Source organism: Rhineura floridana, chromosome 16 (assembly GCF_030035675.1).
Source record: "Rhineura floridana isolate rRhiFlo1 chromosome 16, rRhiFlo1.hap2, whole genome shotgun sequence".
NCBI lineage: Eukaryota > Metazoa > Chordata > Lepidosauria > Squamata > Rhineuridae > Rhineura > Rhineura floridana.
The window spans coordinates 19,342,100-19,368,089 of NC_084495.1; the positions used below are offsets into that span (position 1 = coordinate 19,342,100).

The 25,990-nt window shown below is 43.8% G+C and overlaps 2 protein-coding genes across 10 annotated transcripts in view; one reads left to right on the top strand and one right to left on the bottom strand.

The window, feature by feature from the left end:
- TMLHE (trimethyllysine hydroxylase, epsilon) overlaps positions 1 to 16,897 on the top strand; it is a 38,166-nt gene extending 21,269 nt beyond the window's left edge. For 4 of the 8 annotated variants that reach the window (XM_061598190.1, XM_061598196.1, XM_061598191.1 and 1 more), the window contains 3 exons: positions 5,253 to 5,489; positions 7,841 to 7,979; positions 8,707 to 11,866. In XM_061598190.1, coding sequence (XP_061454174.1) covers positions 5,253 to 5,489; positions 7,841 to 7,979; positions 8,707 to 8,838 — 508 coding nt within the window. In that variant the 3' untranslated portion in view covers positions 8,839 to 11,866. The other 4 variants (XR_009759265.1, XR_009759266.1, XM_061598194.1 and 1 more) reach the window with 4 other exon arrangements.
- A 1,112-nt stretch (positions 16,898 to 18,009) lies between these two features.
- LOC133371135 (probable G-protein coupled receptor 34) lies at positions 18,010 to 25,559 on the bottom strand. Of its 2 annotated transcripts, XM_061598198.1 has the most exons (3): positions 25,509 to 25,559; positions 23,038 to 24,111; positions 18,010 to 18,081 (listed from the first exon to the last, which is right to left on the bottom strand). In XM_061598198.1, the coding sequence occupies exon 2, from the start codon at positions 24,105 to 24,107 to the stop codon at positions 23,085 to 23,087; it is 1,023 nt and encodes a 340-aa protein (XP_061454182.1). In that variant the 5' UTR covers positions 24,108 to 24,111; positions 25,509 to 25,559; the 3' UTR covers positions 18,010 to 18,081; positions 23,038 to 23,084. The 2 variants fall into 2 exon arrangements, with proteins under 2 accessions (XP_061454182.1, XP_061454181.1); XM_061598197.1 differs by lacking the exon at positions 18,010 to 18,081 and having other exon boundaries at positions 21,338 to 24,111.
- Positions 25,560 to 25,990: the final 431 nt, after the last annotated feature.

Below are 25,990 nucleotides of genomic sequence, written 5' to 3' on the forward strand. Positions count from 1 at the left end.
GACCCCTGTTACCATATCACACCAAACACAGTATTGTCAGTAGAAGGTAGCTGAACATCCAACAGGGACCCAGTAATTGAGTGATGCCAATGTATGAATCCGCTCTTGAAAACAGGCTGCTGAACATGTGAACTTCTATTCAAAAGCCCTGCTTCTGGATTGCTGTTGCTTACATAGGAAGCTACCTTATACTGAGTGAGACCATTAGTCCATCCAGCTCAGTATTGCTCACACTGACTGGCAGCAGCTCTCCAGGGTTTCAGACAGGGAGTCTGTCCCAGCCCTACTTGGAGATGCCAGGGATTGAGCTGGAGACCTTCTGCATGCAAAGCAGATGCTCTCCCACTGAGCTATGGCCCTTCCCTAAAACAGGCACACTCTTGGAGTTCAAGCTGTCATGCAGATTGACTCTGAGCCAAAGATGCATAGGAACATAGAGAGCTGCCTTATACGGAGTCAGACTAGTGGTCTATCTAGCTTGGTATTGTCTACACTGACTAGCAGTGGCTCTCCAGGGTTTTAGGCAGGGGATATTCCCAGCTCTACCTGGAGATGCTGGAGATTGAATCTGGGACCTTCTGCATTCAAGGCAGATGCTCTACCATTGGGCTACAGCCCTTCTGACTCTTTTTGGTCCAAGTGCATTGAGGGAATGAGTAGCTTGATGATGATGATGATGATTCCTGCTACCCCTTTAGAGCAGCTTGCATAGGACTTCCAATGGTCTTCTATCCAGGCACTGACCAGGTCCACACATGCAGAGTTTCAAGAACACAACAGTATCTGCTGCTCCATTTGTTGAGCTATTTGTAAAGAGGAGTGTCTAACCACATTCAGATGTCACATTCCTGATTCTCCAACCATGATTTGGAAGACTGAGAAGGAGCATTGACTTTGAGCATTCTCCTCCCCACCTGTGCCTAATTTAATAAAACATGTCCTGGCTTATCAAACCTCAGTTTGCTGTGCCACCTACACTGGCAAACTGTGACCTGAGCAGTCCCTTTGAACCAAGATCAAAACATGATTTGCAAGCCTCATTCAGAGAGGCTTACCACTTTGAATGTCATGACAAACTATGGTTTAAGGAAACGAGAAAGTCTTCTTTTAAGGTGACGGTGGGGTGCTTATTGGCTTAAGATTGCTGCTCATTCACAATCCTTCAAACCGTGATCTGAAAGATTGAGGGTGTGATGTCTGAAAGCAGCCTATGTGTTTAAACTCTGTAAGCTTTATTTGCACAGCAGACATGACTGACCAACACTCCACCAAAATTTTAAAGAACAGAAAAGTTCTGCCTTTTGTTTGCAATAAATATACCTGCTTTGCTTTGTGACAGAACCCTTCTCAGGGCTGTGCATTTCAGCGTAACGAATTTAGATCCTGTAATTAAATAAATGATGCACATTGGTTTAAGTTATTCTGAGGCCTGACATCAGAGGTTGAGCATCTACCTGGGCCCTTCACCAACCGGAGCCCCCAAACCAAGGGTGTAGTAATCCAGGGTCCCAGGGGGTCTTAGACCCCTTACTTTTTTGGCAGCAGGATCCTTTCCTGTTCATTGGAGCCAACCAGAGTGTCAGGAGTTGAATTAGCCACTGAGAAGACTCTTCTCAGTAGCTAATACACTCTCCTGTAATTTTAGAATGGCAACCAAGAAGGGAAACTCAGCCAAGGTAGTTTCTTAGAGCATCTTGGTACATTTGCCCATGTACGTGCACAGAAAATAGTAGATCTAGCTGAAAGACAATACATGGAGACTTGCATTGATCCATCTCGAAGGGAAAGTACTCCAAACAAAGTAAGAGACTGAAAGCTCATTTCATTGTATCATCTTAGAAAGTTGTATAATCTTAGAAAGGGAAGTGGCTGTGAGGGGTCATGGCTGTGAGGGCTCATAGTGCCACTACGCTACTGCCCCAAACCACTGCCTTTTTCAGATTTAATTACTTTCTCATGCCTATTTCATGCATCGCTGCAGGTATGTAAGGTGGGAAGGAAGAGGAGTTTGATCACAGTAGAGTTATTGAACTGACCTGCCCAGTTTTCAGCTGTTGGACCGCAGGCTGTTCCCTTTCCAGATTGCCTCACTCACTCCCCCCCCCGTCCCCTTAAGAGGATTTGGGGAACCCATCCAGCCACAGCGTTCAAGCTTAGTTTGGCACAGGCACTGCTGTGGAGGTTGTGGGGAGCTTAACCCTTGAGTCTGCCATGCCCCCTGTGACTTCATGTGATCGTAGGAACGTAGGAGCTGCCTTTTCCTGAGTCGGACCATTGGTCCATCCAGTTCAGTATCCTCTTCACTGATTGGCCGTGACTCTCCAGGGTTTCAGGCAGGGGAACATCCTTGGCCCAACCTGGAGATGCCGGGGACTGAACCTGGGACCATCTGCATGCCAAGCAGGTACTCCACCGCTGAGCAGTGGCCTTTTTTATTTGTTTGTTTAACAGAATTCATGTACCTCTTGATTGTAAAGAACCCTGTAAGTGGTTTACAGAAAACATTAAAATTATCAATAAAACAGTTATCTCCCATGATTGGTGAGGCAGGCTCACCTGCAGTGGCCGCACCTGCCTGCTGGAGCCCAGCCACCCTATTAAAAGCATAGGAAGCTGCTTATGTATCAGATCAGACTAATTGTTCGTTAAGTTCAGCTCTGTCTGTTCTAACTGGGAGGGGTCCTCCAAGGTCCTCCACATCACCTGCTTCCTGGACCTTTTTTTAAAGGGGGTATAGTTAAAGGTAGAGAGCCAGTGTGGTGTAGTGGTTAAGGTGTTGGACTACAACCTGGGAGACCAGGGTTCGAATCCCCACACAGCCATGAAGCTCACTGGGTGATCTTGGGCCAGTCCCTGCCTCTCAGCCTCAGAGGAAGGCAATGGTAAACCACCTCTGAATACCGCTTACCATGAAAACCCTATTCATAGGATCACCATAAGTTGGGATCAACTTGAAGGCAGTCCATTGTTGTCCATAGTTAAAAGTATAACACAACAGTGGGGAGCCTGTGTCCCTCCAGATGTTGCTGGACTACAACTCGCATCAGCCCCGGCCAGCATGACTAGTGATCAGGGATGATGGGAGCTTGTAGTCCAACAACATCTTGGGGCGGGGGCCTAAGGTTCCCCGCCACAGGATATTAAGGGACTTCCCAGCTGCGATTATCTCTTCCAGCTTCTCAAGAGTGTTTCAGAACATCAATAGGAAAATAAGCAGCCCTGCCTTCGTTACTGATGATGGCAGTCTGATGTTTTTCTTTTGCTCTTGTGTGAAGTTCCAAACCTGGCCATCATCCTACCACAGCCATGCCCCAGAGAGCTCTGGTAGAGAGAAATCTGAGGCGTTTTAACCTGTGGTAATTCCAAACAGCCTGAGCCTGCTTGAATAGCACTCTGAACTCTTTTCAGGCCCTAAAAACATTGACCTTGGAATCAGGTTTGGGGAGAATGTCTGTGGTGCGGAGACGCCAAGGTTAAAATCTCACTGAAAAAAAGAAAAAGCAAACAAGCCGAAAAGGCAAGGGGTTGCTCCATTATATTCACAGCTGTGTATAATCTATTATGTTAAAAGCATAAAAGAAAGCTTCTGGGTCTTAAGATTCCAAAGGGATACAGAAAAACTTAGTGAAATCTCAGACGCTGGAGGATTTCAGTGCTGTGTGTAGGCGCTTTGTCTCCTCTAGTAACTAGCAGAAGCAGTATATATTATTTGTTCATTAAATTTGTATCCTGCCCTTCCTCCCAAAGGAGCCCAAGGTGGCAAACATCAAAACATAAAACAATACCATTTAAAATAAAAAATACTTAAAACATATTGTGTGCCCCCTCCCATATGCACAGATGCATTCATATATACAGACTCTCTCTCACACACGCACACCCTGTCCCTACACGACAAGTGGACAGGAACTACAGGTCAACGGCATATGTTTTGCATGCATAAGGCCCCAAGTTCAGTCCCCATTGAAGCCCTGAGTCGGAACAGGCAATTCCGAACTAGAGGGAGCAGCAGAAGTTAAATCCCAGCATGTGTAGCTGAAATACACACACACTGGAAGGACAGCAGCTTGGTGGCAGAGTGCCTACTTTGCACACAGGATGTCACAGATTCAGTCATCCTTTGGCTGCTACCTGAGGGCTGATGTCCCAGGAGCCAAAGCAGAGGGGAGCCAGGTACCTTTCTACTTGAAGCTCCTCCTGTATAATTGAGTGGATGCTTTCTACTTATTTCCTCCCAAGGACTAGAGCTCTTTTAATGAGCCAAGAGCCATCGTAAAAAGGTAAAGGTGTCCCCGCACTTGTAGTGCGAGTCGTTTCCGACTCTTAGGGTGACGTCTTGCAACGTTTACTAGGCAGACTGTATATATGGGGTGGGATTGCCAGTTCCATCCCTGGCCTTTCTTTACCCCCCAGCGTATGCCGGGTACTCATTTTACCGACCATGGATGGATGGAAGGCTGAGTGGACCTCAACCCCTTTTACCGGAGATTCGACTTCCTCCTTTCGTTGGAATCGAACTCCGGCCGTGAGCAGAGCTTCGGCTGCGTTACCGCCGCTTACCACTCTGCGTGAAGAGTAATATATAGAACCTCTGGCCCACAGACCTAATTAGACCCCCCCAGACTGTTTCAGCCAAGCCTCGCCCATCCGCCCTACACATGACGTCATATAAGATGCAGGTGGGCCAAAAGGAGAGTTGCAGGCTCTGCCAATCAGCTGATCGGTGCTACCTGCAAAGCCCAACAATCAGATAATCATCAGTATGTGCAAAGCGCAGGGCTATGTCTTTGCCCATGCGGTTTGAATTTAAACCACACAGGCAAAAATGGGTCTCCTGATGTCATTGTGGTGTTGAGTGCTTGAGAAGTGTTTTGGCCCTTCTCACTTGTGTGGGAGGGTGACAAGGATCTGGCCTGTGGCCGGATCTAGTTCCCCACTCCTGATTTAGAGCGAGGCCACTGTGAAGGACAGGTTAAGAAAATCAGTTGTCCTGACCAGAGCTTGGAAAAGTTACTTTTTTGAACTACAACTCACAGCCAGCATGGCCACTGGATTGGGCTGATGGGAGTTGTAGTTCAAAAAAAGTAACTTTTCCAAGCTCTGGTCCTGACCTATCAGGGCTGTCTGATAGCCATTGCACTTTTCTAGTCTCTCTCTTCTGTTTGGCACCACTGCGCTACCAATTTTTACTCCTTTAGCTTAAATTGCTGTCCTTGCCATTGACTAACCGACACCTTCCTTGCCCTCCACAGCATCCAGGTGTTCCACTGCCTCCGGCATGAAGGGACAGGTGGTCGGACATTGCTAGTGGATGGCTTCTATGCAGCAGAGCAGTTGCACCAGCAAGCCCCGGACGACTTTGAGCTCCTCGCCAAGGTGCCACTGAAGCACGAGTACATTGAGAATGTGGGGGGCTGCCACAACCACATGATTGGGGTTGGGCCTGTGTTGAATGTCTACCCTTGGAACAATGAGCTCTACTTGATCAGGTGAGAAGGCTGGTGATCTGTCCTCTCCTAGTCTGGCCAAGTAGCCCATGGAGCAAGGCAGGCATGTTTGGTGTTTCAGGACTATGGAGAGTTCCAAGTGAGCAGCTTGCTCTGGCAAATGTTATGGTTGGACTGAGGCTTTTTGAGTCTCTGCCTCCAATCCTAGGCTTCAACCCTTTGTGATAACTACAGACCTTAAAGGGCCAACACTGAGGCCAGCAGTTGTGCACTTCTTCTGCATTCCCTGGCCTTCTGCCTGGGGTGCTCCCTGTGCTGTTGAACTGAGGAGGTACACTGAGAGGCACTACTGAGCTCAGGGGAAGGCACCCATGAGGGCTTTGGCTTGAGTACTGCGGGATCTGGTCCAGAGGGCTCCCTGATCCAAATTTGGTGCCCCTGTAGTCAGCAGCATCAGGTTCAGAGTTGGGAACCCAGTCTGGCTCCTTAGGAGGTGACTCTGCTGCTTCTGACTTAGTGTCTTGGTCACTGCTGGATTCTGGGTCATGACAGCATCAGTCAGAGCTGGTTGTGTTCATGCTGTCTGTGACAGAGCTTGGAAAAGTTACTTTTTTGAACTACAACTCCTATCAGCCCCAGCCAGCATTGCCACTGGATTGGGCTGATGGGAATTGTAGTTCAAAAAAGTAACTTTTCCAAGCTCTGGTCTGTGATCTGACTGTATATTCCATCACCAAATAGATTTTGTTGGTGGAAATGCAGGGTATGACCTCTCCTGTGGTAGTGCACCAGTTATGGAGTTCCCTCCCTAGTGAGATTAGACTGGCCCCATCTCTGATGTGGCAGACAGTATAAAAATTTCCCTTGCCACCCTCCAACGTGGCTTTTAATGGTTTTTAATTTGAGTTGGAAAGTTTTAATTTTGCTCTTCTTGAACTTTTCTGCTGTGTTTTAATATTGTTATTGTTTAAACTGCTTTTGTGAAATTTTCCTTTCCCCCCCCCTTTGTAAACCATGTTAGAGGCCAAAAGGTGGTATAAAAATGTTTTTAAAATAAGTAAGACGGGGATGGGTCAACTATCAGCCCAGATCTGACACCTTGAGCTGTTTTCTGTGGCCTCTGGCAGCCATACCAAACTTGAACCGAGGTGTGATAAAATGTTTGCCCAAGTTTTGCTTGTAAGGAAAAATATTTCTGTTGCATCTCTTTTTCTCTCTTGGATTTGGCATATATGTAATATTTATTTTTGTTACATTTTTAACATCCTGCCTTTCTTCCGACAAGCTGGGGAATCAGGCTCATAGCTCACCATCCCTCATGCATGCACGTGCACAGTAGTTCTTCCTCCCAATGTCTCTGTGACATGTCTCTTAGGTTGAGCTGAGAGAGAACTTGTTAACTGGCCCAAATTCAGAGCTGAGCAGGGATTTGGTCCAAGAAATTCACAGTCCTAGTCTCATTCTGTATCCCCCCAGCGTGGTGCTTCTCATTAGACAGCTCAGGTGATGCCGAATTGTGAATCCCTTAGTGATAACATAGTTAGAATTTTATTATGGAATCTAACCAGTCAGGGTCACATTTCCGCTGCAGAATTCCCTTCCAGCTTCCATGTGAGTGTCTTGAGAATACAATGACCGCAAGATTGTCTTACCCCTTATATACTCAGTCACTCACTGTACTGTGCAGATGAGGGCATCCTGCAGATACCATCTCATCAGGAGGTCCGCACAACATAGGAAGTGGGCCTTTAGTGTGGTGGCACCTACCTTTTGAAATTCCCTCCCCTTAAATATTAGACAGGTGCCATCTCAATGCCTGCTTAAGACCTTCCTCATTCAACAAGCCTTTTAAGTAGAGACCTTATCCCAATCTGCATCTGTGTTGGAATTGTTTTTAAAGATGTAAATGTTTTTTTAAGATGTTTTGTTTTTAAGACATTTTTATAGATGTTTTTAGTGTTTTGCCACCCTTGGGCTCCTTCTGGGAGGAAGGGCAGGATATAAAATTAATAATATAATATAATTTTTAAAAAGAATTCATGTTTGCTTTAAAAGATTCAGATTTTTCATTGGGGAAGCTATTAAAGATGTACATTTGGACACAATCAGTGGCTTTGCACACTTTATCCTGGGAAAACAATGGGCAGATACCATTCTTTGTCCCTCCCCTAGTTCTTATGAAAATCCAGGGTCCGATTTATGCCTCTATGCATGCATAGGAACGGCCATGCTGGCAGGGGCTGATGGGAGTTGGAGTTCAACAACAGCGGCTCTAGTGGTTCTGCCCATGGCACAGAGGCCCTTGGGGCTTTTTTGTTTCCCATTGTAAGAATTGCCACTATTAACTTAAGCAGATGCACACTGAGGATGTTTCTTCTGCTGCGTTCTCTCAGATACAACAACTATGACCGAGCCGTCATAAACACAGTGCCTTATGACACTGTGCACCGCTGGTATACTGCACACCGCACTCTCACCACTGAGCTAAGGAGGCCAGAGAATGAGCTCTGGGTCAAGCTGAAGCCAGGCAAGGTAAAGTCAATGGGGAACAGGTTGGCATATGGCTTTGGTGGGGACACTTGCAATACTAACATTTCATAGATATTAAAGGTAAAGATGTGACTGGGATTGGCTGTGTTAGGGAGTTCCCCATCAGGAGCTCCCTCTTCCGGCCTTTGGGACTGCTCTCAGCATCAATCAGCTGACGGGGGCTGCTGTTGGCACAACACTGTGATCAGCTGATAGGGGCTGAGAGGGAATCTCTTTAAAAGTTATCACTTGGTGTCATAACGATGCTAGGTGATTGACAGGCAGGTAATCCCACCCACCTGTCAAAGTTGGTCTGTGTAAAGTGGAGGAGGTAAAGAGCCAGCCCACTGGCTGGATCCATTTCCCCACCCCTACTGTACTATGTGCCCTCATCATGGCTGTACAGATTTTTGTACATAGGCACACACACTCCTCTCTATCCCAGACCACCAGTGTTTGGCATCTCCAGTTACAGTGATCACATACTAGTGGAAAAAACCCCTCTCTGCCTGAGACCCTGAGAGCCAGTCACTGGGCAAAATAATCTGACCTGGTATAAAGCAGATTCCTAAATTTGCCTCTCATTCCCATATAAATGGGGGAGGGGGCTAGATGTCTATCCCTGCTAAGATCACCTACCAGAGACCAATGGCATAACCAATACTTGAAGAGCCTTGCGATATGGACACAGTTCTTACCCCCACCACCACCCTGGTCATTCTCTCTGCAGGCCCTGTTTGTGGACAACTGGCGTGTTCTGCATGGCAGAGAGTCTTTCACCGGTTACCGCCAGCTCTGTGGCTGCTACCTGACGAGAGACGACGTGCTGAACACAGCCCGCTTCCTCGGGCTACAAGCCTAATGTGCCCTGAATTTCTGGAGGTTTGAGGGTTGTGGATCTGGGAAGGGGAGAACGTTTTGTATATACCTCACAGACTTGACCTTCTGCTCGCAAGAAGTCCCCACAGGATTACTTGATTGTGAGCCATCCCATGCAGTTTATTGCCTTTTCCTCTCTCTGTTCTGTGCTCCCTGATTGTCTGGCTCCCTTTGGCTTCAGAAGCACAACCAATTGGCTCAGCTTGTGCGGGAAGAAATTGGGAGGCATGTATGGGGCTGCAACAACACTCCAGGTGCCAGATCCTTGTGCCTTTTGCTATTTGAAAGCAATCAATAAAACCAGCCTTGGTTATCTGGCATTCTGTACACAAGTTTTACTGACTGTGGCACAAGTGGATGTGCTTGGAAATGGGGGAGAGGAGGACTCTTCCCCCCACTTCGTCTTCAAACACTTCTGAAAATACAGAAGTGCCTGGTGGTGGAAGGTTTTAGAGTTCGCCGCATCTTTTCTCTCCACTGCCTGCTACTAACCCTGGTGGTTATGTTCTACCTCCACTGCTGGAGACAGTTTGCTTCTGAATACCAGTTCCTGGAAACTGTAGGAGGGGAGAGTGCTCTTGTGCTCACGTCCTGCTTGGGGGCTTCTCATAGGCATCTAGCTGGCCACTGTGAGAGCAGGATGCTGGACTAGATGGGCCACTGGCTTGATCCAGCAGGGCTCTTCCTATTTTTTAAAATTGTTTAATATATATTATGTATATATATATAAAAAAAAAATATTCAAAGGATATTCTCCACAAATAATGGCACATTACATCTTAGCCAAGCAGTGTCATAAACAAATACGTTTCCTGTCTTGCATTCCCATGCTGAAAGTTCCAAAAGTCCAAAACACAATTCCATCTTTCTGCATAATCGTTGGCTCCAATCCTCCCCTCTCTTCTTCTGCCTAGCTCTGTTCATTTATTCATCACTGCTAGCTCCAAACACTTCATCAGAAATTCCCATTTCCATTTCCTTGCCCAAACAATCTTCACCGCCATGATAATTATATATACAAGGAAGTTCATATTCTGAGCAATATCATCCTCAATTATATTAAAAATTACTAACATTAGGTTTGATCTTATCCTAGATCTAACTAAACTTGGGATTGTTTGAGCAATTAGCCTCCAGTAGTCCACAGCAATTGGGTAATCCCATCCCATATATTTAAAGTTAGCATTTGGTGCATTACGTTTCCAGCACTTCAAATGGTTAGTCGAATAGATTTTATTTAGTCTGGCAAGAGTCAAATACTGTCTCAATAATATTTTGCATTGAGCTTGGCTAAGAGAGATCTTATTGACCTGTTTCCAGATCATAATCCACTTTTAAAATGGGATAGGCCAGCCCAGTTCTCTTTCCCATCTTATCCTGGAGGCAAGATCCTTAGTGTTCAGATTTGTCAAAATGCTATAGTTCTCTGCCAACAACCCTTTTTTCTTACATATATTCTTTTCTTAAACTGTCTTATGCCCTAACATTAATGTAGGACCCAGCAGTTCAACTAAAAAAAATCTAACTTGTGTATATTGAAACCAGAATGGCTGCCAGCCACCTGTTCTTAAGCCAATTTCTTGGCGTGTTAGTGTCTTCCAATTCTGTATCAAATCTCCCAACTGGATCATATCATTCTTCTCCCCATCCCCTGAAATCGGTTTAATGCAAGATTCTAATAGCTCTGTGATGTCTAGTAAGCGATTCAGTTTTACCAGTATTTGAGCTAAGTGTGGATTTATATCTGCCCCAAGTTTTTAATACCTGAAGTGGTATTATGCTACAAAGACAAACCTCTGTCCCTCCTAGGAGTCCACATCAGGGAGACTAGTGGGGGTGCAACAAACAGTTGCTCCAGATTGTATAAATCCTCATTCTCCTCCCAGTAAACCCATAATCTCAACCAAGTTAATTGGGCTGCTTCATAATAAGTTCTTAAATTAGGAACGTCTAAGCCTCCCAGCTCTTTTGGGGATTGCATTGTCTTATTATCAGTTCCGGGCTGTTTATCCATCCATATATAATTATCTAGGATTTTCTACTTCCAACTCTCAATTTACAGCCTTAACATCTCTCAACAATGTGCTGCAATCCTCATGATTTTCCTGCAATTTTTAAAAATTTTCCTCATGTTCCAACATCTTTCCTGATAAGTTAGCAACTTTGTTCTCTAATCCATCTGCTTTCTCAGATATTGTATTTCTTCTCAGTGCTTTGTCTCACTCTTCCAACTTTCTATTAAGTCCTCTAAACCAATTCTCTTTTTTCCCCCTCTCCCCCTGAACTTGAGTATTTCTTTCTTCAAATGATTTCAATTCTTTTACAAAAGCCTCCTGTATTTTTCACTCAACTTCTTCCTCTCAAGGCTCCTGTCCTCTGTTATGTTTCTTTGAAGGCATCTTTTCTATAAAAGTTGTAATTTTTGTCTTGTTAAACAACTATTCCATTAATTTAGTTTCTCCAGTTTTGCTAGATATCCTACCCCTATGTCATTAATTCTACAATTCACTAGTTGAAAATTTTCATTAACAATATAGTTGGGATGCCTAAGTAAGAATATAAATAAATAAATAGCTATTCCTCCCCCCAGAAAAGGGGGATAAATAAATAAATAGGTGAGTAATTAGGAGGGAAACACCTCTCCTAAATCAATTAGGTGATCAATCAACAGATTAAAAGGATAACAATTGAGAAATTTATTAGAGAATCAAGTAATCAATCAATTTAAACTAGAGAGTTCATTAGCCAGTCTGATAAGGAATCAATTACCAACTAATCCGTTCATTAGAGAGTCAGTTACAGAGAGGAGTGGCGCTTGTGCAATTCATTAGGCAGTCATTTAGATAATCTGTTAACCCTCTGTTATATCATGCCAAATTACAAGGCTGAAATTATACTACAAACTGATAATAAAAGGATTAGTGTCTTAATGTGTACGAAAGGAAAAGCTCCAAAAGTGCATTAGCTCCAATTCAGGAAGTGTTTCTTTTGATACCCGAACCTTCCTTTGCCTTACAGTGCCACACCCAGATCAAGCTTGTTCCTTGACAGCAGAGTGAGGATCTTCTCTCCCTCGGGCAGCACAGTCTCCTCGCTGCCTCGCTGTTCACCAAAGCAGCAATGCCCCTTTGGTGACACTGTGCCAAGATGACGCACCCTGCGCTTTGCCCAAGAATTTATGTGAGATGCTGGGGCCGGTTTGCTGCAGCCCCCCTGCCTTTTGTTCTGGGCTGGGGCTATGCTCTGCTGCAGTGGGAGAGATCAGCATCAGCTTCCACAGGGAAGAAGGGTTGGTCTCTGGAAGCCCGTCCTCTCCCTGGTTGCTTCCTCCAGTCTCCTAAACTCGCTATGTTGATGGGAAAGCTGCTCCAGGAACCTTTACAGCAAGACAAGGGAGGAGAGCAGCGTAACTAGAGCTGAAAGATGGCAGTGAGGGGTCTTCCTTCCCAGCTCTCCACAGTGTGATTTGTGTACAGCACAATCTCCCCTTCCCCATTTCCTTTATGGCAGCCTTTCTTTCATTTTTTAACAAATCATTTTTACTAGATTTTCAAATCAAAACAAAATAAAACTGTACAACAAGGACAGTGACAACCAGCAAGTGTCCAAAACGTATTACAGAAAAACCGCACAGTACACTCTTAAGAAAGGCTCAAAAGTGGCACATGCTTGAGTAATACAGACTCACACACAGCGTATTTAATAGCACAGGAGATTATCTGTCCAGAAGGGTAAGTGACTGTCCGGGGGATGTCTTCTATTGCAGCCTTTCTCAACCTTGGATCCCCAAAAGTTGTTGGGCTACAATCCCCATCATTCCTCACCATTGGCCATTCTGGCTGGGGCTGATGGGAGCTGGAGTCCAACATCTTCTGAGGATGCAAGGTTGAGAAAGGTGGCTGTCTGCCATGATAGCACCTCCCAGTCTTCCTGATGGTATCTTACCGGCCCTCTTTACATTCAGGCAAATGTTTTCTTTCTCGCATATGTCTTTCTTTGTGCCTTCTTTTCCCCTCCCCCTCTGTCCTTCCAAGGAATCGCTCCTACTCACTTCACAGCCTCCCGCTTTACAAGGATTTGGAAAGTAGTTGATTTGGAAGCAGCAGCACCACCATAAGAGGAGAACTTTGGGGCAGATGTCTGGGGCCCCACTCAGCAGAATGAGCAGGAAGGCCCCCAGACACAGCAGCAAGATTGGCTTACCACATTTTTTTAAGCAAGTGGAGCAAGACATGTGACCATCTAAAGAGGGGCTGCTCCCCATGTTGCCTTTTTTATTTAAATGAGGTGCCGGTGCTCATATCTTGACAACTAGCACAAAATGGCTGCCATGGGCAGCAAAAGGGGTGACCGTACACTGTTCCCGTGATTAAAAAATGAAAATGTACTGCCTTCAAGTCGATTCCGACTTATGGCTACCCTATGAATAGGTTTTCATGAGACTGAGAGGCAGTGAGTGGCCCAAGGTCACCCAGTGAGCTTCATGGCTATGTGGGGATTCGAACCCTGGTCTCCCAGGTCATAGTCCAACACCTTAACCACTACACCACACCAGTGATTACTGTCACAAAAAAGTACTGGCTCCTTGTAAGACTGTTAAGTCCAGCATCTAAAGTTAACTATCTGCACTGCTGTTTGGAAGGCCTGAAGCTGCTGAATCCTATTCTGGAAAATACCTCAAGAAAGTTAAAAAAAAATAACCCACAATAAACCAACCTCACTGACCTCTGTGCTTCTCGAGTTGAGAATCTCTCTGCTGGCTGAGCAAGAATTAGTTGTGTTTTGGAGCTACAGGCCTTTCTGCCTATATACCAGGTCCCTACTTGGAAAAGTGCACAGGACACTTCTGCTAGAACTGAAGTGAATGTCTTGAGTGAAGAAACTGTGTGCAGTGGGCACTCTTGTGGAAACCTCACTGCAACCTACAAAAAACCTTTTTTCCCCTTTTTGTTTTTGGCTAGGAACAAAGGATTCCGGATATGTGCCAATGAGACATGAATGTAAGCCATTCACCAGGAGTGCCTTTGCATGAATCTGACCAGCATGATGGGGTATCTTCTGCTGTTGTCACAGCTCTTGGCCAGGGCTAAGTAGAAACATCAAGGGCTGCTGCTTATGGTGACACAGGAAGCCATTATCTGCCATTGCACGAGCCCCTCGAGTAGCAGCCAAAGATCTGCTTTTTCTGTCCCTGACCTGAACGTAAACTTCCTGCTTCCTACCCACATTGGATTTGTGGCAACACTAGTTGCTAATGATTGCATGGTGTAGCACTTTTTGGATGCAGACTGCTTGCCCAGGTCCTCAGTTCAAACAGTGTCTAGAAAATTGATTTTGGGGGGTGTTTTTATTTCTGTGCATTTACCATCATGTATTTTGGAGTCAACTAATATTTTTAAAATATTTTTTAATAGCAGGTGGTAGAAGATCCTCTATGTCTTGAGCCACCTCATGTATTCGCAGATTTCCACCAGAGAGCTTGTCAAGATTTCAGCCAAATCCATTTCCTGTTGGTGAAGTACCATCTGCAAAATGGGGATTAGCAGTCTGTTTCAGCCAGCTGGCCTAGTAGGAGTGTTTTTTTCAGGAAGGAGGAAAACAGCTCCACATGATGCAGGCCAAGATACGACTAGAGTCAGATCTCTTTTTCTGATGAATAGGATTGTTGCTAGGATTGGCCTTGGTCATGCAAAGCTGAAGAAGGAGACCCATTAACCAGCTAGGGAAACCTGATCTCTGTGTTAGTAACAAAAAAGAGTGAAAAAAATAAAAAGATGCTGTAAATAGTGTAGTTGATCAAAGAACCCAGTGCATTTCAGCTGTGTAAACTTCAAGCCTTCATCAAGGGCTGAAAAAGTAGGGAACAATACATCACAAGAAGAACGAACTTAAAATACTACAAAAGGGTTAAATAAAAATAAATTTCTTTTTACTTCATGCAAAGAATATAAATCTCAGAGATCTCTTGACAAGCCAAACAGTCTTTGATAACGCCTAAAATTACTGCCTAAAGGCTTCCATATTTTATACCCTATGAGAAATCATAATCGAGTGTTGTTAATACAAATAAAAGTTTCATTTTTTTTTTCTTTGGGAGATGACATGGCAAAAAGGATGTGAGGGAATATCTACAAATCTCTTGGTTTTACAAAAGTGGAAGCAAATCCAATTCCTCATTTAAACCACAAGGTGTCAGTTTTTATTCTCAATATCTGTTCCATCCCTGTCTTTAATAAAGACTTTTTTTCATCTGTGTGTACAGAACTTCAAGGGTCCAGAATTTTAGATCTGTTAAATAATGTTTTTGTTCAATAAAATGGCTAACAAAGAAGCCCCCAATTTTTTGTTTTTGATTTTGCTAAGATGTTCTTCCTTTCCTTTAACATCCTAGAGGTTATAACCATATCCATCTTTTTGCAATTACATTGTATTGTGTAAAAAGTCAGCCTTTCCCAAACTTTGGGTCCTCAGATGTTGCTGAACTACAACTCCCATCAGCCCCAGCCAACATGGCGAATCATCAGGAATTATGGGAACTGTAGTCCATCTGGGTACCCAAAGGTTGAGAAAGGCTGTTGTAAATGACACATGTTGTGGTACAGGTGGAAGTGCTTCAGAATGTATCTTTCATTATTGATATGATTCACAAATTCTGTCACTTTACAGGTATATTTGCAGTAAACACAATGACCACAGAGAAAATGACCTCTGGGCCCATTTCTTCCTGGTAACACATAAGAATGTGATTTTCTCAGGTCCCTGCATTCGCTTCTTATTAGAATATCCTTGATAGTTCTCATTCTCTTAAAGGAAATTACAGTTTTTTCCTGGCAAGCAGGAATGCGTGTAATAATGTCTCAGAATTTTTCATCCTACTTTGTATGCTGTTAGTCACATGATTAAACACTAAACTGCAATTTAGACGCTGATGCTCCTTTCACTCCTTTTTTCATAAGGTCAATCTGCGATACCTGTGTGGCTTTTTAAAAGTTGTTGGCAATGACTTTTTTGAGGATAACCCATGTCAAGTAATTGATTACTTAAGATATTAAGTCCCTTTCTGTGATACAGTTACATTTGAGTCTTAAGAACTGATCCACAGTGCTAGTTGTGTCTGAAAGACTTTGGATAAGAACTATCAAGTCCCAATAGGTGATCCTGTCTGTGGGATTTTTTGTTTCTTTGTTTGTTTTGTATAAAGAAGTTCTCAGGTGTCCTTGTATATTTCTTACTGTCAAATAAAAAAAATGATCATAATTATATTGGAAGTTAAATTGAATATATTCATTCTTAGAGTTTACCCATTCAAAAAAACTTTTAAGCTGTTTCTCGGTACCCTCCAATCAAGAAAACATCATTAATATACCTCCACCATTTCAACAGTTGTTTTGAAAAATAATTATCAGGGGAAATAATGTCATTTTCAAATATTTCCACATAGATTTGCTACCTCATGCCCCATGGCCACTCCTTGATTTGCCAGAAATGGATAGGAGGGTGTTCTCTGTTCGCCTATCTAATGTAAAAAAATGTATAATGTCTAAGGCTCATCCCGGGGTATACTGATATGGAAAGATCTTGGATCCTTAGCTAGTTGAATGTCTTTTAATGGAATCTAGTTTACTGATGAAATCTGTTGAGTTCTGTATATAAGATGGAATTAGGGATATAAACGTGTGTTTTTTTTTTAAAAATCCAGAAATAGTGAGAATGTGGCAGAACATAATTACATCCAAAAATAATAAGATGACCTGGGGAGGTCATTAATCTCTTTGTGAATCTTAGGCAAAGTGTAAAATACCAGTATCCTAAAGTTGTTGTTCATTAAAAACCTGTATTCTCCACTTGGAATGTACCCCAATTTGTAGGATTTTTTTGGACATACCATATGGTGTTCTGTCAGACAATTGTCTCATTTTTATAATCATTACTATCTTAAATAACTATAGCACCCCCCCTTATCAGCTTCTTTGACAACAATAGACAAGTTTCTGGATAACTCTTAGTATACATTGTTCTCTATAGCTCATGTTATTCCAGGGACATCACTTTGTTGTCTTAATTTTGTCTAGATCCTGAAGAACCCATCTTCAAAAGTTTGTATAGCAGGGCATAAATGTGGATGGAGCACCCAACCCTTACTCTTGAAATCATGAATTTAGACACCTCCAGAATAATGACACAGTCTTATATTTCTGAAAAACCGAAACAAGTCAAGTCTGACCTGTACAGGATCATGTTTGGGAGTTGGCACAAAAACCTCTTTCTACGGCCTGTTTTTCTGGACTCTTCAACATCCTTTTAGAAAGATTTTACTGCTAGAGTCTCCTGTAGCGATTCGGCAGAGATATGTTCCTCGTTGGCTTTTTCTGTTCTTTGTTGTAAGTTGCTCCTTTCTCTCATTTTCCTCTGTCTTTTAAAAAAGCTTCGAATGAAGACTGGATTGGAAACATCTGCATCACTACTCTTGCCAGTTGTTGATTTCCGTTCTTTGTGAGAACCTGTTGAATTCTTATGTAGGGAAAAAGACACCCTCTTAGATTTCTTATTTAATCACGGGTATACTTTATTAGTAGTGTAGTCTAATTCGTCTCTTTAGAAACAATTGTACTTAAAAGTTCTCAAATTATTATGACAGTCTTTGAGTTGTTTATCTAGAGTCAGAATTCCTTGTTCTGCTTCTCTGTTATTTTTCTTGTATTTATCAATTTGTTCATTCAAAGTCTGTTTCAACTGAGTATTTATTTTGGATAGGGTGTCCACAATCAAAATCGTACGGTCTTGAGAACATTTGTTAAGAATGGCACACCCATTTGTTCACAAATTCCTCGTTATCTTTAAACATACCCGGTTCTTTTAATATTCTCAATCCCCTTGGTATGCGTTGAACTCAACAATATTCCAATAGGGTAGAAGCATGTAGTTCACTTCTTATCATTTTTTCATGTTGTTTAACTCTTCCCACTCCATCCCAGCTCCCTCATTGTTATTCTCAAAAATGGAAGATTGTGGTAGCAGTTTATCAAAAACAAAATCATTGGAATAACTGTGAGTATTGTCCTATGCCATGAAGTTACCAGGAGCAAAAATGAAACACAAAAAATGCTAAACATCCAAGTAAAACCACAAAAAAGAATGGAAAAAATCACAAGGTGCTGTAAATAGTTTAATTGATCAAAGAGCCCAATGTGTTTCCGCTGTGTACATTTGAAGTCTTCATCAGGGACTGAAAAAGTAGGGAATAATGCATCACAGAAAGAACTAACTTTTATAACAAAAGGATTAAATATTGAAAATAAATTTCTACTTTCTATTTCTCTATTCATGCAAAGAATATAAATCTCCGAGATCTCTTGCCAAGTCATGAAATCATAATCAGGTGTTAATAGAAATAAAAGTTGCATCTGTACTCAGTGAAAGAAATATTTATTAAAGAAAGAGGTGGAATGGATATTGAAATTAAAATTTGCTTCCTCTTGTAAAACCAAGAGATATGTAGACATTACTTCATTCCCTTTTTGTCATGTCATCTAAAGAAAAAAGTCTGAAACTTTTATTTGTATTAACACCTGATTATGATTTCTCACAGAGTATAAAAAAAATGGAAGTCTTGGGGCAGTAATTTTAGGCATTATCAAAGACTGTATGATACACACACCCACATCTGTAGTCTGAAATTATACAAGTTGGTCGCCTGTAAATAGGGATGTTGGAAACAGGAACAGAAATTTCTGCATATATTCATCAGGAGTGGAAAGCACACAAGCAAATAAAAGTGGTATTAACTATTCTAGTCTGCAAACTTTAGATAAACTGGTAGGTTATTTACTGCTTGGTGTCTCCCTTCCATTGAAACGCATTGAAATTATGCAAGTCATGACCATAGTGGATAATGAGAGGAATAATGTAGGTTTTAGCAGAAGCCAAACTGAAGCAGAACAGAAACCACGCTGATTGCAACGCACCTACGACTGGACAAAGCTTGCTGACTCCTTGCATGCCAGCCTGTAAATCATGCAGGTTACTTCCACCACACCAACAGCCCTGCACTTGAGTACTTGTACTACATTGTCACTGTAGGGCAGGATGGGGGACCTGTGATGCCCTCCAGATGTTGCTGGATTCCAGCTCCAATCATCCCTCACCATTGGTCATGCTGGCTGGGGCTGATGGGTGTTGGAGTCCAACAATATCTAGAGGGCTACAGGTTCCCCAGCCCTGTCCTAGGACTTCCAAAGACGCCTAACATAGTTCGCATTTTGCATTGATGTTTGTTTGGAAAGAGGATCACTCGGGCTCTTTTGAGGGGGGTGTATGTGGGGGAGACTTTTCCTATTTGTGGCTTTTTCAAAAGTGTGGGACACTGGTCATGCTGATTGTAATAGACATGGTGATGGCCCATTGTGGAGCTTCAAGCACACCTCTGTCGTGCACCTCTCCACCAGGCACATGCCCTCCTGCTTTGTAAACTGGGACCTGATTTTGTAATAGTAAAAGAAGGGTGAAATGCAAACGTCAGAAGTGTTTGGTTCAGAGAAAGTCATTGCAAGATGCAGACCTAGAGGGGGTCTTGTGCTGTGCCACTGCCCAGACCCCTGTGCATATTTTTGCAAGCAGGGAAGTGATGGCATCAGAGGTTACTTACTCAGCACTCACACACCCCAGCCCTCTGCAAATCTATGTTTCTGTTGCTTTAGGTTGAAATAGCTTATCTTCACTGTTGTATGTTTTGATCAGATTTTGAAATCAATGTTTTCTGTATCTCTCTCTCTTGTCAATCAAAAGATCAGTGGCATTTCATAACAGCAGGCTTGCGGCTTCATATTCTGTTAAGTGGAGGTTTTGTGCATAATGCAACCTTAACTTTTGCAGCTATAGCTACCTTGCTGTTGGAAGAAAGTTCTTTCACCACTGAGCTTTCTCAAACCTAATACCAAGCCTGTCTCCATCCAAAGAGGAAAGAGTAAGGAATAAGAAGCTTCTGTTTCTTCCGTACCTTTTTGCTTGCTCCCTGTGGAGCAGAAGCTAAACAAATGTAAGTTGATCTGGGTTGACCTGCCTGCAGAATTTTATAGGGATGAAGTGTGCAGAACATGAAGGCTTGGCTTGCTGACTCACATCGGGGGTGGCTAACCTATGGCCCTCCAGATGTTGCTGGACTCCAATTCCCATCGGCCCCAGCCAGCACAATCAATGGTTGGTGATTATGGGAGCTTTAATCCAGCAACATGGAGGACCACACGTGTCCCCCCCCCTTTTTTTTTGTATTACGCTAGCATGGCTCTGACAGAAGTATTCTGCATGAATCTGTCTAATAATCGCTTTTTAAAAGCCATCTAAGCTTGCGGCTATCACCACCTCATCTTGTGGTCCTAGATTCCATAAAGTGGTGTGGGGAAAGTCTTTAATGTTGAACTTCCTGCCAATCAGCTTCATTGTTCCCAGATTCTAAATGTTACGAAATGGGAGAAAGCTTTCCATCTTTTCTACATCAGGGATGGAGAATCCACCGACTCCCGTAAGCCTTGCCATGGGTTTCCCTTCCCTGTTCTACACCATCAATGCCTGTCTTTAAGTCTCGCAGCCTTTCCTGTACCGCCAAATGGAGCATAGGTTGCCTAGGAACAAGATGACTGGTTGCGTCTGTTTGTTTTCATCAAGCCTTTGGGTTGTAAAATAACACCAGCACTTTGTGGCTGCTTCCACCCTCTCTGGGGTAGCACATTCCCCCTTCCTCCAGCTCGAGGACTGCAGGACTTTTCACCACCTGAGGGGCAGAAAGGGAGGAACGAACGGGCCTTAGATGAGCTGTTGACCAATGTCATGTTAACTCAGCAGTTGAGCATCTGCTTGCATGCAGAAGGACTCAGGTTCAATCCCCGGCATCTCCAGGTAGGGCTGGGAAAGAACCTCGGGAAGCCGCTGCCAGTCAGTGCAGACAATATTGAGCTAGATGGACCAGTGGTCTGAGCTGATGTAAAGCAACTTCCTGTGCTCCTTTTCATGAGTGCAAATGTTGGTTCAGCAGCACCCCTTTGCGAGTATCTTTTAAGGGATGAGCCATAACTGGTCTTCAGATCAGTCATAACATAATACTGACAGCGGTGGCTCAGGGCATGGGAGGGGGCACACTCTCCCAGGGTTGGTGCTGCACTTGTTGGGATGGGGCAGAGTAACTCCCGAGTGGTGGCCCTGCAGGTGTGTGCACACTTGCGAAGCTGCCAACAGCAACCCAGGGCTCCACTGCCACCTCGTCCCACCTCCATCTCCCACCTGGGGCAGCAGCATCACCAAGAGGACCCTGCTGCCAAGACCCCCATGAGCCACGCCTAAATACAGGATGGAATATTTATTTAACAAATCCATATCCTGCTTCTTGGGGGAAAAGAATCCTCACAAACCAGCGGACGCAAGAAGCTGCCTTATACTGTATCAGACCCATGCTCCATCTAGCTCAGTATTGTCTGCACTGACTGGCAGCAGCTCTCCAGGGTTTAAGAGAGGGGACCTTCCCAGTCCTGCCTGGAGATGCCAGGGATTGAACTTGGGACCTTCTGCATGCAAGGCAGATGCTCTATCACTGAGCCACGGCCCTTCCCCACAGATAAAGAGCAGATGTCAAAATGGCCCACAAGAGGTGGAACTGCTGAGGATCAGATCCTATTTCCCACTTTTGTCTTGCAGCACAGTAAGAAATGAAACTTGGGCTATGAGAAGACAAGGCTGCATTTGCTTTATTGCTATAACTGCATGAGAAACCACACAAAAGCTTATGGTAAACCTCAGCTATATGCCTGTTTCTCAAGAAAATGCTCTCATTTGCCTAATCTGTAACACCCTCTATATCTGAATACTTAAATTAAAACACCTCGCAGGAACACCCAGCACTAAATACATTTTAAAAGTATACACCTTGACCTTTTCTCTCTCTCTGTATGACACCATCTAATGTAGACCCTTTTTACACTTCTGTGATTCTCCTCTGAATGCTTTCTGATTTCTCAAACTTTTCCTTAAATGCTGTGCATAAGAACTCATATTCTGATACAAGATTTTAAATAAGAATCAGCTACTGGGGGGGTTTCTAAGATGCCAGCTTTTAATCTCCCAGGTGTTCCTCTGCTAACTAGGGCTTGGATTTGGATCTGATTGGAGTTCCCAAGTAGAGCAGTTCCCTGCTGAAATTGGGGCTTGTAGCTTTGCGCTGGGATAACCCTACTCAAGAGCTCTGGGGTGGGAACAAACCTACTGTGGCTTGCATTTTTTGCAAATTTTAAAAGACACTGAATGCAAGCCCTGCTTGCCAAGGAACAATCAGTATCGCATTTTTCAATTGTTCTTTTGCAGCCACAACCTTACCTGCCCCGCACATGATGTCACATGACATCAGTTGCTGAGCAGGTGGCCATGGCTTAGAAAAAGCAGGACAAACTGTTCATTACTTATCGCTTATTGCATCTCTTCCGGTCCTGTCTTTCATTTATTTATTTATCTAAAATATTTCCATACTGCTATTCATTTTTTAAAAAATCAAAGTGGTTTACAACATAATACATGGTAAAACCACGTAAAAAGGTAAAATCAGCAATCATTAACTATTGCAGAAAGCGATCTTCTCAACTGCCAGCATAAGGCTGGTAACAGGAAAATTTTCAGCAGGCATTTAAAAGTCAGAAGAGAAGGCGCCTGCTGAATCTCTGTTGGCAGAGCATTCCACAGGACTGGGGTGATGACACTGAAGGCTTGATTTCTTGTCAAATGAGCCTCAATAACTTGGGGGATGACCAACGATGCTCCTGCAGATGATTTCAGTGACTGAGCTGTAATATAAGGGTTCAAGCTGTCCCTAAGGTACCCTGGATCTATGTTGTTCAGGGCTTGGTTAATGAATCCAAGGACCTTGACTGGGCTTGGTAGTGGATGGGCAGCCAGTGCAGATGTTTTAGCAATGATGTCACATGTTGTTAGCCATGTGCCCCCATCAGCAGTCTGGCCACCACATTCGGCACCAACTGAAGCTAATGAACTCACTGAAAAATAACGCACTGTTAGAATTGACATACATCATCCAAAGAGAGTGCAGGGGGCAGAAATATCTGATGTTTGCATGGTTGGAACGTAGCCTATTGTACAAAGAGTCCCATGCTTTGCTCCACCTACTTTTGCCTATGGCCTCACCCACCCCTGGTATGTCTTCCATTAGTCTCCAACAATTGCTGATCCTGAACCTCAGCTCCCCTGGATTTTAGAGTCAGTGATGGATTTTCTATGGCTTACAGCTTCTGGATTCTTCTGGAGCGCCTCCTTCAGCTTTCCATGGGTGGTTGCCACCATGGCTCTCTTGAAACTGCTGGACAAAAAAAAGAAAATCACGGGGTCAAAGCAGCAGTTGAGGGCTGAGATGCAAAGGACGAGTTCATTGGCAAGGTGGAGGGCCTGAGTGCTCCACTTGGCAGAGATGATCCCCACCTGGGCAAGAATGTAAGGCACTCGAACCACATGGTAAGGGGTGAAGCATATTATGAAGATGACCAGGACTACAAAGGTCTTTGAGATGGCTCTGGTGCTGATTCTCTTACTTTGCTGTTGTGTTTTCTTTAAGGAGACTGTGTGGAGCTTAAGGGAGATTTTGCTGTACGAGTAAAGGAAAAACAGCAGCAGGAAGAAGAAGATGACCACTGCAATCATGTTGAACACTGCTGCCAGAGTGCTCCTCTTCTTGAAGTGGAAGCATTTGTGGCTGCAGGGCTCACTGCTGCTGCCATTTTCGAAACAGTAAGGTAGCATTGCGGCAATGCAGAGCAGCCACACCGCTCTGGAAGCATTAGTGCTGTGAGGCACGGTGTGGATCTGGAATTGCTGGAGGGGCCTGATGATCTTCAGGTAGCGATCCAGACTGATCAGGCTGAGAAGCAGGATACTGACGTACATGGTGATGTAGAAGACTATGCCAACCACCTTGCACAGGATGAAGGGGCCACTCGCGTTCACATAAGCCACTCGGAAGGGCAGGCAGAGGGCAAGCAGGAGGTCTGAGATGGCAAGGTTCTTCATGTACACTGTGATGGAGTTTGTCTTCTGCATGCCAAATTGGAACACCCAAAGGGCCAGCACGTTGCTGAAGAAACTGAATAGAGAAATGACCGAGTACAACACAGGCAAAGTCTCTGCTAAGAAGCCATTCTGGATTTCACAAGCTGATGCATTAGATGCATTCCTTGGGAGTTCACCATGAGGGGAAAGCATACCCATAGCCCTGCGAAAAAACAAGATGCAGATAATGAGCTGATTTCTCTTGGCCCATCCCTGCTCAAGCTGGAAACATCTCTGATTAATTTATCAGGTGCGTTGCTGGTTCATGATGGTCTGTTATCCAATGAAAGCCATTGCTACAACTATCCTATGACAGCTTGGCTCCATAACATGGCTCTCATAGGGAGAAATGGTGTATCGAAGACTGCAGTACCCAAGGCCATTCTTGGAAAGAAAATTGACAGAGCTATCATCTGATTTTAAATAATGTTTAGTTGAGTTGACATTTAAATTGATGTTTAAATGAATTACATTTGCATATTGTCAAAACGTTAAGTCTGCGTTTTTCCTAAATGTTAAAAGAAATCTACGATTTACAATTCAATATACCAAAAAGTGCCATTTAGGGGGAAGATTAATAAATTCTTATTCCCCATTACGGTAACACACCAGAACCAAACTAGCATCACAAAATGAAGACATCTGTGCATAACTTGGCTCCCATCAAGTAAAATGTGCTTGTAATGATTAATCATACCCTTTGTTGGTTAATCTACTGGTTCAGAGTGTCTAAGGACAGAGATGTGTCAGCTCTGGATTATATACCAGATGAATTGTAGGGATGGAGGGCAAAGCGATAAAAAGAAAAGAAACAGTCAGACAAACAAGCACATCCAGAGTTGCCATGTCTCTGTCAATGTATAGAAAAGGGCCATAACTCAATAGTAAAGCATCTGCCTGGCATGCAGAAGGCCCCAGGTTCAATTCCCGGCATCTCCAGGTAGGGCTGGGAGGGACCACCCCTGCCTGAAACCCTGGAGAGCCACTGCCAGTCAGTGTTGACAACATTGAGTGTTGACGGTGCCACCCTGGGCTCCTTTTGGGAGGAAGGGCGGGATATAAATTTAAATGAAGAAATAAAATAATGAGCTAGTTGGATCACGGGCCTATAAGGCAGCTTTCTATGACAATTTGATCCCGCAAGCAAAAAATGTCATGGTATTAGAAGCACAGCTTTATTTTAGATTTTGTGATCTCCGTTGAATGCTGGCTGGTTTTAGTATTTCACTGTAAACATTTGTATGTAAGGCTTGATATTTTATGCGTGAGACCTACACACACACGACATATCTATTTATATACTTCTTGAATTTATCTGTTTATGGGATTTGTATCCCACGCTTCCTCCTGAAGGAGCGCAGGGCAGCAATCGATGCTTGGTTTCCCCACTTATTTCTTACTCTTCTATGATTTTTTTGGAGAGAGAAAAATGAGACTATAAACTAGTAATTCAACGCCCAATAGCTAGCTTAGATCAATACCTGCTCTAGATCACCACCATGAAGCAAAAAGAACACAAATGGTGTCCTCAGACAGACCCCACTTCCCTTTCATACCTACCTTGGCAGCTTCTCTCATGTATCCGACTCACCAGGAGTTCACCTGCATTTCTCAGCCCTTTTAAATGCCCTGCAGGCATGTGGCCACACTTTCCTGAAACATATCCGCCTCTTTTACCCTTAGTGTCAAGATGCCGCTCTGTCAGCAAAGGGCTGGATGTGGTTTTGTATGTTGGGTGTTGTTTTAAAAAAAACTAGATCTTCTACGAAAAGCATCCCGCTTTAGCGCCTGAGGCTACTGCGGAAAGCGAGCAGAAACTAAAGAGTTGTTTTTCTTGCACCTCAGGTAAAACAGAAGCAACTTGATGGGGGAGGGAGTGTTGTGGACACTTGTGCTTGGGGTGTGAGGTGTTGCTTTCCCAGCCATACGACCCTTGCGCGTAGACCAGTGGTTCCCCCCTTGAAATTGCTGGTGGTCTTGGCGGACCAGGCAATGATCTTTCTGCCTGTTATAGCAACAGTAAACAGTAGCGTAGTGGTAAA